The sequence below is a fragment of the Tauraco erythrolophus genome, chromosome 6 (assembly GCF_009769465.1).
Source record: "Tauraco erythrolophus isolate bTauEry1 chromosome 6, bTauEry1.pri, whole genome shotgun sequence".
NCBI classification, from domain to species: Eukaryota; Metazoa; Chordata; class Aves; order Musophagiformes; family Musophagidae; genus Tauraco; species Tauraco erythrolophus.
Window position 1 is genome coordinate 48,903,893 of NC_141470.1, and position 12,669 is coordinate 48,916,561.

Sequence of the window (12,669 nt, forward strand, 5' to 3'; positions counted from 1 at the left end):
CAAACCACTCAGGTAAATCCCACCAAACACTGGAGTGGTTATTAATTCTGAAGTGGTGCAGAGAGTGTGCTTTTCTCACCGACAGAAGACATGCTCCAATATTGGCTGTAAACAAAACCTCAGTGAGATAGGGACTGCTTTTGTTTCTGTTGTTGCTGTCAGCCTGCAGTATGTACTAGTAGCTGATTCGGGGATTTGAACAGGTATAGATCTGAGACTTGCAAAACTGGCTTTGTGGTGGGGTGGTGGTGATAACTACCTAATGTGCTAACTGTGCCTGTTAGAAATTAGTCAGAAAATGATGATGTTTTCCCAGTTCTTAAAGTGATGGGTGACTCCATTCATTCAAGGAGAAGGTCTGTGTTGGTCAGTTTGAAGATCTGGGGTTTTGCTTCTACTCTGGTGATTTCTGTGAGGCTTTGAATATGTCAAGGGCTTGAGTTTGAATGTGGAGTTTTGTGCAGGTCTTGGATCTCTGAAAATCCCAGCTGTTGCAGAGAATTTAGTTATGTGAATGTGTTAGAAAATAAATGAGGTTTAGATTAATATTAACAAGTGAAATGGAAGATTTAGTTGCTTACATGTGCTAACCTGCTTTCAGATTCTGATTTTTATAAATCTGTCTAGTTAACTGAGTTAAAAATTAAATCTTGCTAATCATATATAAATCAAGAGTTTGCAAACACTTTCTAAATGCTGTTTTAAGTAAACGTTATATTATGAAGTTGCAATGTCACACTTGAACAGCTAGATCATCAATTCAATATCGCTTACTGTATACAGGGTTTCACATGCTGGCAAAACCAGGGTTTGATCTATTGCTTCATGTAACGTAAACCAAGGATTCCTGTTGACTTTGAGTTGGGCCTTAAGTTTTAGCTATTCTAGGTTAGCTGTGTTGTTATGCAGAGGCTCCTTGATATGCTACCACTGTTTAAAGAATATAGAAGCCATGAATATCACAATGCAATTTGTGGAACCTTCAGAAATGTACAGCACAAGGGTCATGAGCTAACAAGTAACAAGTGGTTCACCTCTCTCTGGTCTTCCAGACGTCATCAGATTGTGCCGATGGAAATATTCTGATGGAAACATGGAAATATTGTGAGACTCACAGCCTACTCAGGGCTTTTTCTCTTCATATATTGTGAGGAGAACCTGTTATCCCTTTTTTCCCCTTCCGTGCTGCCTAGTAATTCTTATGTGCTTTATGGTCATACCCCTCACATCTGTCAGAGTGTCTTAACAGGCAGGACAGCATGGAAAGCTGTTCTTGGTAAAGTCTTTCACGTTGCCTGACCAGCCTACTGTGTTGTAGCTCAGAAGAATGCACAGTCAATCTCTTCAGCAATGGAGCCTAATCTATGTGTTAAAGCCTCACATGAGACTAGTAAACCAGTCATCCACATGGCAACTGGTACACTGTTTAGAAATTAGTGGTTTGGAGAATACGGTTTTAGAGAGTATATTGGCCTTGGGAGTTGTGCTTGTGAGAGGGGGTGGACAGGTGTGAATTTGGGTTGGCCAGTGAACCCCAGATAGATTTTAGCGTCTGGTGATCTGTCAATTTGAATATCTATCCAGAGCAGCCACAGGAGGAATAAAAAAAACCACCCCGTAACAACATATGAGGCAGAAATAGGTGATGTTCTCCCAAGAACAGGAAGGATACAAAGATGGATCAGGTCCAGAATCCCATCTGTGACAAGGGTCAGCAGCAGATGACTGGAAGAAACAGGCAGATGATGTAGTTGGGCGCAGAGGTGGGTTGATAGCATTTTATATTAAAACCAGTGGTACAAGTAAGAGTAATATCTCTCTGAATTTTCTCTGCTCTGTTTTGATACGTCTGCAGTGGTTGCCTTAAATTACCGTTTAGATTTGTAATCTACTCTTTGCCTTCTCCTTTGTACTGAGTAGACCAGTGAGATTTCGTCTAAGTGGTTGAGAAAGTGTAAATGAGCCCTATTAATATGTCTTGTACTGAGTGAACAATCAACCCCCCGCGCCCCCGTTCCCAAAGACGTGAAATGTGTATTCAGTGCTTCGCACATCTACAGCTGTGGGAAAAAGGCTCCGTCATGATGTTCGTGTTTGACTCCTGCCCTCAGCTGCCAGCGATTTGATGGGAATTACCCGCAGGTACACAGAGCATGTGTCCAACTTGATTGTAACACGTTCCCATCCGATGGATCAGGAGTGAATAGGCAGGGGAATTATTCTTGTGGAGAGGGTTGTTAAGTGCTCAGCTCTGACTTCCAGAGCTGCAATCAATATCAGCCCTCTGTGCTCAGGCTGGTTGAACACTGACACAAGCATATGCGCTCCTTGGAGGTAGCTAAATGTATTCAGAATAGAATCACAGAATGAAGTAATCTGGAAGGGACCTCCAGAGATCATGTAGTCCAACTACTAGCTCAGAGAAGGTCCAGTTAGAGCAGGCAGCTCAGGACTGTGCATAATCAAGTTTTTAGAATTTCTAAGGATGAAGATTTCACAGTCTTTTTAGGCCCTTTCTAGTGTTTGACCGTGCTCAATATGAAACATTTTTTGTACAGAATGAGAATTTCTTGTGTTCCAACTGTGTCTGTTACTTCTCATCCTTCTTCTGCAGACCTCTGAGAAGAATTTGACCCTGTCTTTTCTATGCTTTGCCATAAAGTCATTGCAGAGAGCAGTAGAATTTCCCTTGAGTTGTCTCTCCTTGAGGCTCTCTCAGCCTCTCCATACCCTACTCCAGCACCTTGAGTGTTGTGGTAGCTCTTTGCTGGACTCACTCCAGTATGTTGAAGCCATTTTTATACAGGGGAGCTCGATACTGGACAGAGTGCACCTGGTGTGATCTCACAAGTGTTTATTAGGGGAAGAATCGCTTCCCTCGGCCTGCTGGCTGTGTTCTTGCTAATACAGCCCAGGATGCGGCTGGCCTTTGCTGAAAGCGCAGGCACTGCTGACTTGCGCTCACCTTGTTTGCTGGGACCTTCAGGTCCTCTTCTATAAAACTGCTTTTGAGCCAGTTGGCTCCCAGCCTGTACTGTTGCATGGAGTAATTTGTCTTACTGTTTGCTCGCAGGGGTGTTACAGACACATGGTTCACTTACATAAGTACAAATGCACATTACTGCTGCCTTCAGAGTGCCCAGATTTTTTAACGAGTTAATTCTAGTATACCCTCAATCAAGACTGCAAAAAGTCTCTGCTTAAAGCAGACCTATCACTTGAAGATGATGTATGTTCATGTTGCAACACTGTGCTGTTTTGTCACTGGCTTCATGCTGTGAGGGCACGGATTTTACCGTGTAGTTATTTTTCAAGAGTGGCTATGACAACACATATTTTTCCCTTCAGTCTTGTATTAATAAATTCTGGCTAATCTGTATCAGGATTACTAAGTGAGACAAAATGAAGCTGGAAAATGCTATTAATGTCAATGGCAGTAGCAGCAGAAGTTACCTTATGCAGCAAATTGTAAGCAATGATAGCTTGACTGCTTGTACCATCTACTTATTCATGCTCAGACTCGCTTTCACAGCTGAGAGTCAGAAAGGCAGTGCAATATGGAGTCGGGGGATCTGTATAGACTCAATTGTAAGTACCATTTTCCCCCAGATGGCTCTGGTAGGAATGGGGTACAGACAGCCCTCCTGCAAGCTTTACTGTCACTGTCCTATATTTTTTTCCACTGGGCAAAACTGGAGTACACGGCTGGCTTACAGTGAGCGCGATACAACAGCAGAGCTGGCTCTGAGTGACTGTGGAAGCCCAGGTACTGGGAAGCAGACTTCTAGCTCACGTGAAGGATTTTTATAATATTCAAGTGCTGCTTCCAGGTGCTAAGAAATTAGCTTAGTGGTTTTCTTTACTGTGCAGGAGACATTTTTCTTTCTTAATGAGGAAATATTTCATGTCACATGCTGTGAATAATTCCATCTTTATTTTTGCTGTATGAAAAATATATGCCTGCCTAGTACAGATTTTCTGGATAAGATGACGGAACGGGCAAAGTTCTGAGATCTGTTTACCAGCAACATCATGACTTATGGCTGTGGACTAAATGTTTTATGTGGACTCCCTTCATGCTCTCAGAGAAGGAAACTATAGGACACTTCATGTGACTCTCTTGTTTGCTTGGTCTCTCTTTCAGTTGAAAGAAAGGGGCAGCTCTGCCAGGATTGTATTCTGATGCCTGTCTTAAATTGCCTTGCAGATGGGTTAAGATAAGTTCAGACAACATTGGCAATGAATCTAAATACTAATCTTTGGGAAATGTTAGTTTCTTTTGGAACAGCGTTTAGCTGATGGGCATGTTGTGAATAGTAGAGTTTTCCATGGTTCTCCCAAAAAGGATGTGAAGTGTCTTAAGCAGTGTCTTTAAATGTACTTTTCCTGGACTCCACTGCATCTTTTCAACGGTCCCTATGGTGACAGTGCTGCAGTGAAACTGAAAACGCAGAGCTGAAATTCTTCAGTATTGAGGACCCTGCCGTTAATTCTCTCGATAGCTCTATTACAGGAGGACCTGCACAGTCATTAGCATGCCGTGATATATAGCTGTGTAGAACGTTAGCAGTGCTGTGGGATTGCTTAGAAATTTCATGACAACCTTGAATCTCTTCTTGGATGACTGCTGAATAGTTCTTTTGTTTCCCTTTTTTTCCAGCACGAGATGAGAACATGGCCACTTTCCGTGGTTCTGAATACCTTTGCTATGACCTGTCGCAAAACCCCATCCAGAGCAGCAGCGATGAGATAACTCTCTCCTTCAAGACATGGCAACGCAACGGGCTCATTCTGCACACCGGCAAGTCAGCTGATTACGTCAACCTGGCCCTGAAAGATGGTGCGGTCTCACTGGTCATTAACCTGGGGTCTGGGGCCTTTGAGGCCATTGTGGAGCCGGTCAACGGCAAGTTCAATGACAACGCGTGGCATGACGTTAAGGTGACGCGCAACCTGCGGCAGGTAATGGTGAAGGGGAGAAAATGCTGGGGAAAACTTTGTTCTATTTTATTGAGGCGGGCAGATGGGAGAGAGTAATGGAGGAATGGGGATGCTCAGTGGAATCACTAGATTTTCTCCACCTTTTCTGGATCTTGATATCTAAAGGACAGTGAAAAAACATTAGTTGATGGGAATTTATCCCGGTTGTGTTATCTTCATTTCCACATTATGAATTTTCTGTTTTTACCAGTTTGATTTAATAATAAAAACTTGTGACATAACTTTGCTTTCATCTCCCTTTCCTTTTCTCTTTTTCTGTTCTCCGTTTTTTATTTTATTATTTCCTTAATTATGTTTCAATCTTATCAGTAATATTCTTGTTGCATTTAATTACTGTGGGAACAGAGTCTTCTTCCAACAGCCAACGCTCTACACCTCTCTCCTTTTTCTTTCAGTTTTGTTAATTGATTTAACTGTTACCATGATGTCATAATTCTAATTCTGGAAGTCTTTTGTTTTTCCTTTACTTTTTCTTTTCTTTTGTGTGTGCATGTGAGTGTGCAGGTCTGCAGGCTGGTGGGTACATCTGTAATTATTTTAACCTTATAGCTTTGGAATTAATTGGCTGGAGTCCTTCTGAGTCTTCTTGATTCTCTGTTCTTCTTTTCTTCTTTTTGATTTTTTTCCCCCCTTCTTTCTATAATGTGATTCTACTTTATTTCTTGTGTCTCTGCCTATGAGACTCCTGTGTTGGCTGTGAGAACTGGAAAAGTGGAAGGATCAAAAAAGCCAAACAAACCCAGATCAATCCAACACCCTACAATTCCACTTTGGAAAAGTTTTTCTGGTTTTACCACTGTAATTTTGCACATCTGCATGCTGCTTTTCTAAGCAGACAACTCTATCAGATGACGTATCTGGTAGTAGGCTAAACTTAAAATCCTGAAGCCTTCCTCATGAAATATAAATTCACACATAAGTAGATAAGATAAAATTAAATAACCTTGCTCTGAAAGCTGGTGAATATATCAAGTCACTAAGGCCCATTCTCTGCATGATAAATGAGGTTTATGCTGTGAATAGGAGCTATTTGGTGTCTCGCTGATACAGGCAGCAGAAATAGCTTGCAAACTAAGATTTTAAAATCAATTTGTGAAAACAATATGATCTGTTTACTTGCTCATTAATGTGAATATTAACACATCCCTTAATAGTTTTATTTAAGTCTATACAATGTCATTTGCTGGGAAAACAGCTTGTGTGGTAAACGTTTTACAGTAGCTAAGATAAAATGTATCTGTCAGTACAGGGTAGTCAGTGCCAGGGATTAGAAACAGTCTCTACTATGAGATGTCAGTGGATAATTTATCTGTTATGGGGATTTCCTATCTTTCTTTTAAATATTTGGGTTTGGGGCTGAAGATATTTATTTGTCTTTCCCACGTGAATCTCTGTATTTCTACAGGCTCAGGATGTATTTCTACATGCTCTGGGTCTTTGACGAAAAATCTGTCATAAAACTTTCATAAGACTGCAGGGTTCTTAATTATGGCAGCACGATTCTGTTTACAATAGTTTATACGCAGATGCAAATTTAACTTCCTATGCAGTGGATGGGTCTTAATGATCCTATTTCGTTCAGACATTCCTATCAGTTCAGTAGAGGCAGATGCACCAACTGGTTGAGGTTTGCCAGTCTGGAAGGGTCAGAATATATGGCTTTATTTGATGTGTTTTTTATTTTTAGCTGGTTTCAGAGTGGCTGGTCTCTGAATATCTCAGTATAGCTTTCCGGTCATTTTAGTTAATTGTACTTTTTTTTTTCTTTAATTGGAAATCAGTTTTCAATGGGAAAATGTGCCTGATACACAATGCATCCTTGCTTCATGCCGGGATTAGTTTGGATCTTGGAGAAGCAGAAAGTGAGGAAGGACTGCAGACAGAACTGTGGATGGGAAAATCTCCTTTTCTTTTCCTAATCTTTCAGCTAGTGATTTTTTTTCTTGGTCCACAGTTAAATGCAAATATGTCTATACCTTTTTTTCTCTTTGATTACACCAGGACAGCATTTCAGTGACTATTAGAAAGCTGGTGGGTCCCTTGCCAGTTAAGCAACACTGCAGTTTTTTAATCCTCCTGATCTGTTCACTGTGGATGTTTCATGTGATCCTGAGTTATTAAAGGGTCCGACTTGACCAAGCAAGAGAGACAATGTTTTAATAAGATGACTGTGCTCTTTCCAAAGAAAGGCCAACCTTAAAACCTAATTAAAAATAAGTATCAGAGGTGATTTGGGGTCTAATTCTGTAGACAGGCATGACAGAATACAGTTCAACCAATAAATATCAATTAGACTGAATTTTGAGTCATCTTTTCTGTGGATACTTCCGTTTTAAGTTCTGATCAAGTTCAGTCTTGAAATTAAGACATTGACCCAGAATCTAAAACTACCCAGAAACTGGAATTGATGAGGCCTTGAGGAGAAGCAATCCTGCTAGTCATGAAAGTTGTCATCCAAAAATTATTGGTAAGTTTAACCACAGTTTTCAATAAGGAGAAGCCTTGAATGCTGCAGCCTTCCTGTCAGGTCCTGTGCATTCTTACTTACAATTGATATTACTAGGGATGAAGAAGTCTTACAACCCTTCTAATCATCAGGATAAGAGTTTGGAAAAGATTGAAAACTTGAATTACTGATAACTAATTAATACCTGCTATGGACATTTTTTAGTACATAACTAAGAATGGTCACTGTATACTTTGACTTTTTAAATGCTTCATGAAACAAACAGAAAAGATGGAGACCATTTTAAATAAAGCACAAGATGAAGGAGTTTGTTTTCTCCATTCTGACAGCAGCTTCCAGCAGCTTATGTCTGCTGGTTTTCTCTGTATATAAATTCGAGAGTTTCTCCATCTGTAAAATACTTCACCATTTTTCAGACAGGCAATGAACCTGTGAAGTCCTTTTATCTTCATATAGAAGATGTAATAAAGAAAAAAGATTATTTATCGCTTATAAAATGATACGTTTTGTCCTTTATTGCATCCAGTATAATTTTGTATGTAAGAAGTTATCTGCTCTACATCTTTCCTGGCATAAATTCACCTGTAAAGTTGCACCATAATATAGGTCACTTGGGAGTCTTGTTTCCAGTTGTGCTCGTGTTTCCTCAAAAAAACCCACCCCAAAACCAATCAAAAAACTCCAACAAACAAAAACCATCGCTCCTGAATACTGGAGCTTTATAAGGAAATCAGTACCGTCCTTGTAATTGGTTAAAAACATTGCACTGGTAATATATTTCTCTTTAAAAGGAACTTAAATCAGAAATTCCAGGAATATGATCTAAAGCTAAAACCATTTCAGGTAAATGGGCTATCAGCAGCTTCAGGATGTCATCTAGTCTTTTCCTCTGCTCTTTTTGGGGTTGGGAGAAGGGGGAGGAGGATTTGCATAATTTTTTGGCTGTTCCTAGAATTAGAGCAGAACTTTAAATATCTGGACTTTTGCCCAGTACTTTTTGGAACTGTTAAATGTTTTGTTGCTAAGCTAGGAGAGTACTAAGTGCTGCTTTATTTTAGATCAAATGACTATCACAGCAGTTAATCTCCTTAGAGACAAGCCAAGTGAACCCACAGATTCCCTTGAGTAGTGATTGTTAATGTCAAAGCAAATCTCCTTGTTTATTTATCTTATTATTTCAGTTAAAACTAAGCCCTCTTTCTGCCTCGTGAGAAACCTTTGCTAGAAATAGGATCATGGCTGTATTTTACCAGGGCTTTCAGAGCATCTCTGGAGCAGTGTGGTCTGGTGGGAGGAAGAGGAGGAGCAGAGGAGACTGAAGGTCAGACTTCACATGTCTGTCTCCAGGTCTGCTGCTGGCACTCCGTCTCATTTTTAGCATGATCTTCCCCTCGTCCCATACTCCAACTCCCTTGTCTGTAAAACTGGATTTACTAACATGATGTCACTGTGAGTGAGACTCCCTTGATGAAGAATTGTTGAAGAAGTTTGTGAATTGAATTGATGAAGAGTTTGTGCTCATTATACTCAAGTACAGAATATTATTATTTCATTCCCATAGACAAATGAAATAGACTTGGGATATTAAGTTCAATGCCACGAAGTTTTCACAAAATTATTTCCTTAGTCAATGCTTAATTCTTCAATTCGCAAGCAGATAGTTTTTACACGAGGCAGCATAGATCTTGCTTGTATAATTTAGGATAGTTCTTGCCAATTTCAGTCACACTGGAACAAGGACTTGGAGCCTCCACAGGCTGCACTTCCCTATTAACAGTGAAATTAGTCACCATGCAAAATCTGCTATGAAGTTCTTGAGTTATCCAGCTGCTAAAAAGCAAAGAAGAAACAATGTGTAGGTTCGAACAGTTGGCATCTGCATGCCTTGGGAGGAATTAGCAAAGCATCTGCGAAGTTCTGCTGAACTCAACTAAGTGAACTGACTGGTGAATTCTCCTAGCTCCTCCATGATATAGATACGGTATAACAGGTGAGATACTAAATCTTGTCAGTCTTCTGTCTTCAACCTTGACACAAGCAACATGATTCTTCCTACAGTAGGAGAGGTTCAATTCCTATGCTCTCGGATGACAGAAGTGAGCTATAGGCAAACAGCCAAGCACAGGCATTTTTGTGTGCTTCTCCTGAAAGCTGCAAACTCACCTGCTGTAAAGAAACCTGCAGATTGGGAAATCTGGAAGGAAGACTCAGAGTCTTGGACTCATCTTCATCTGTATCCTCCAGCCAAAGGAAATATTGGCCTGCATGTGATACTCTGCAACACTTAAGGGTAGTGAGGCTTGGAAGAGGAGCAGGAATGTAGGTGGGTGGAAGAAGGGAGTCATGGTTGGGTTTGAAGGGGCGAACTGTGTACTATGCGTGTACATATCTGAGGGTAAGGTTCTTGTTTGAGGGAAGCACCTTCATGGGCATTTGAAGAGTAAGTATTGCACTGTTTTAACTTTGATTCAGTCCTGGATAATGTATATGAGGGTTGAAGTTAATGACTAATACCAGGGTGGGAAGACTAGGCAGCACCCTTCTTTACAGTCTAGATGGCATGGTTCCCCACAGAGTCCTGGTCATATTGTCCTCTTTCTCACTTTGTGTGTCTCAGGTGCCCCATGCCTTTTTTTGAAAGACTAACACTAGACCATTCATGCAATGTGTCATTTTTACTAACCAACTAATGTACTAACACCCTAACGACTCATCTTTGCTTTTAGTTATTTTAATTAACAATCGTTCTGTTCACGATTTTTTAATTTCCTTTCTTCCCCCTTTTCCGCAAAGCACTCAGGCATTGGACACGCTATGGTAAACAAACTACATTGTCTGGTAGATATCATTCTTATTGTCTCTTTTTTTGGGTTTGCCGTGTGTTACCTGCCTTTTCCTTCCCCTACCCTCTCTTTTTCCCCCCTCCTGTATACTTACTTCTTCCTTTAATTTTATTTTAATTTTGTTGAAAACAATTTTTTTTTCTCCCCCCTTTCCCTTTTTTTTCTTTTCTTTTTTTTTTTCTGGAAAAGTGAGCAACAAAAGCAACTAACACAACTCTTCTGGAAATGGGGTTTGGACATTTCTTTCATTGGTTTCTTCATCTCCCTCTTCAGTTCTTTTCCATGCCAGTGATTAATTGTTGAGTTTTTTTGTCCCTTGCTTTTGAGTTTAGCTTTCTCTCTTTTGCTTTGGTTTTCATTTTGCTTTTTTCTCCCCTTTTGGTTTTGGTTTTTTACTCTGAAGGTTTCTAGATCAGAACCATTGCAGGGCCTCTAGTCCGTGGTGGTGAAGGCTCTCTTTATCTCATCCTTTTGTTGTGGCAACGGCTATTACAGGCAAACTGGCCAGAGTTGTCCTCTTTCTCCTGATTTTCCCCCACTTCCCTCCCTTCTCTTTCTCTCCTCTTCCTCCCTCTTGCTCTCTCTCACGTTCTCTCTCTCTAACCTCTACCTGCCGTGGCCGACAGGAGCTCAGCCGGTTGTTTGTTTCAGTACACACTCTGCATGGCATGTCCACGTCTGGTGACTCGCCTATCTCCTCCTGGCCTCGATCTATTTTCCTCCATCTTCCCTTTAAACCACTAACAACATCTAAGCAAAACACGTTGAATTCACTTGCTCTTCTCCCTCCCTCTGCTTCTGTCCCCCTTCACCCTCCACGTGTTTGGGGTTAGAGGTTTTGGGGACATTTCTGTTTGGTTTTGAGTTTTTTTTTGTTATTATGGAATTTGTTTGGTATTTTTATTTTTGATTGCATGCAAGTGTGAAATATTTTTCTCTCTCCTTCTGCCTCTCTCTTTTTTTTTTTCTTTTTTTCCTGTCATCTTTCTGGGCTCCAGATATATTGGCATGACATGTCAAATTGCAGTGTGTGCACGCTTTGTGTTTTCTTTCTTTCTCATCTCTGCTTCTCTCACACTTGTTGGTGTGTGGTTGGTTTATTTAGATTTATTTTGTTTTGATTTATTTCCTATTTATATTTTGGTTATGAATTAGTTTGTAATATACAATTTTTTTATATTTTTTTTGGGTGGTGGGTGTGTGTCTCTCTAGGTACATGGCATGCACATCCATAACATATTGAAAGTGAGATCCCTCCCTCCCACCCCCGAATGCATGATTGTCAGTGTGCCGTGAGCAAAAGAAACATAAAAAATAAAAAATACCAACCTCGTCTTCATTAGTGTTTTGTTTTGTTTTTTTTTTACTAACAACCATAACTAACTGTAATCATTAAGATAAATACTAATTAATCATAAAATCAGCTAATATGAGAAATCTCTTTCAAGGACAGTTCCATTTTCTGGCCTGAATAGACAGAAAGCATCTTGATGGGTAGACTGCTGGGTCAGCCTGACAGTGCTGATACACCAGAAAGGGGAGAAGCAGATGCTGGAGCATTTCCAGTGTGGGTGAAGCAGACCAGAAAATGGAGCTTGGCTGAACTAAAAAAATACATACCAAATCTCAACAAAATCCTTAATAAAACTGACATAAAAATATAGGGAAGGTAACTTGTTCTTCTCAGGATTGTAAGGTCATTGCTGGGATTTTCTCTGTCCATTGTGTCCCTTGAACAGGTGACAATCTCTGTGGATGGCATCCTTACCACCACGGGCTACACACAGGAGGACTACACCATGCTGGGCTCGGATGACTTCTTTTACGTGGGAGGGAGCCCGAGTACTGCTGACTTACCTGGCTCTCCAGTAAGCAACAACTTCATGGGCTGCCTCAAAGAGGTAACTATTTCAAATTAATTCTTGTTCCTGTGCTTTCGGTTTCTCAAAGTCATCACTCTTTCCTGCCTTTCATTACCCACTCAATGTCTTTCCTTGATGCTGAATTCTACGCTGATACTGCAATAGCTCTGTAAGCATAAGCTTGTCATTCAGCTGGGTGGAAGGCACTGGACGCAAAACGCACAAGCTTATGGTCAGAATCAGACTTCTAGTGCTTGCATTACAGAAAAAACACCCATGGTAGTGGGAGAGGTGTCTTCTCACAGGCTGAGAGCGTTGGGGCTGTTCAGCCTGGAGAAGAGAAGGCTCCGGGGCGATCTTATAGCAGCTTTCCAGTACCTAAAGGGGGCCTACAGGAAAGCTGGAGAGGGACTTTTTACAAGGGCATATAGTGACAGGACAAGGGGCAATGGATTCAAACCGAAAGAGGGCAGATTTAGATTGGATATAAGGAAGA

At 40.7% G+C, this 12,669-nt stretch overlaps 1 protein-coding gene across 20 annotated transcripts in view; it reads left to right on the plus strand.

Annotated features, from left to right (window-relative positions):
* NRXN3 (neurexin 3) overlaps positions 1-12,669 on the plus strand; it is a 1,026,565-nt gene that overhangs the window by 223,834 nt on the left and 790,062 nt on the right. For 9 of the 20 annotated variants that reach the window (XM_086613885.1, XM_086613886.1, XM_086613889.1 and 6 more), the window contains 3 exons: positions 4,661-4,962; positions 10,262-10,285; positions 12,051-12,212. In XM_086613885.1, coding sequence (XP_086470011.1) covers positions 4,661-4,962; positions 10,262-10,285; positions 12,051-12,212 — 488 coding nt within the window. Of the gene's footprint in view, positions 1-4,660; positions 4,963-10,261; positions 10,307-12,050; positions 12,213-12,669 lie in introns of all 20 variants that reach the window. The other 11 variants (XM_086613892.1, XM_086613890.1, XM_086613891.1 and 8 more) reach the window with 2 other exon arrangements.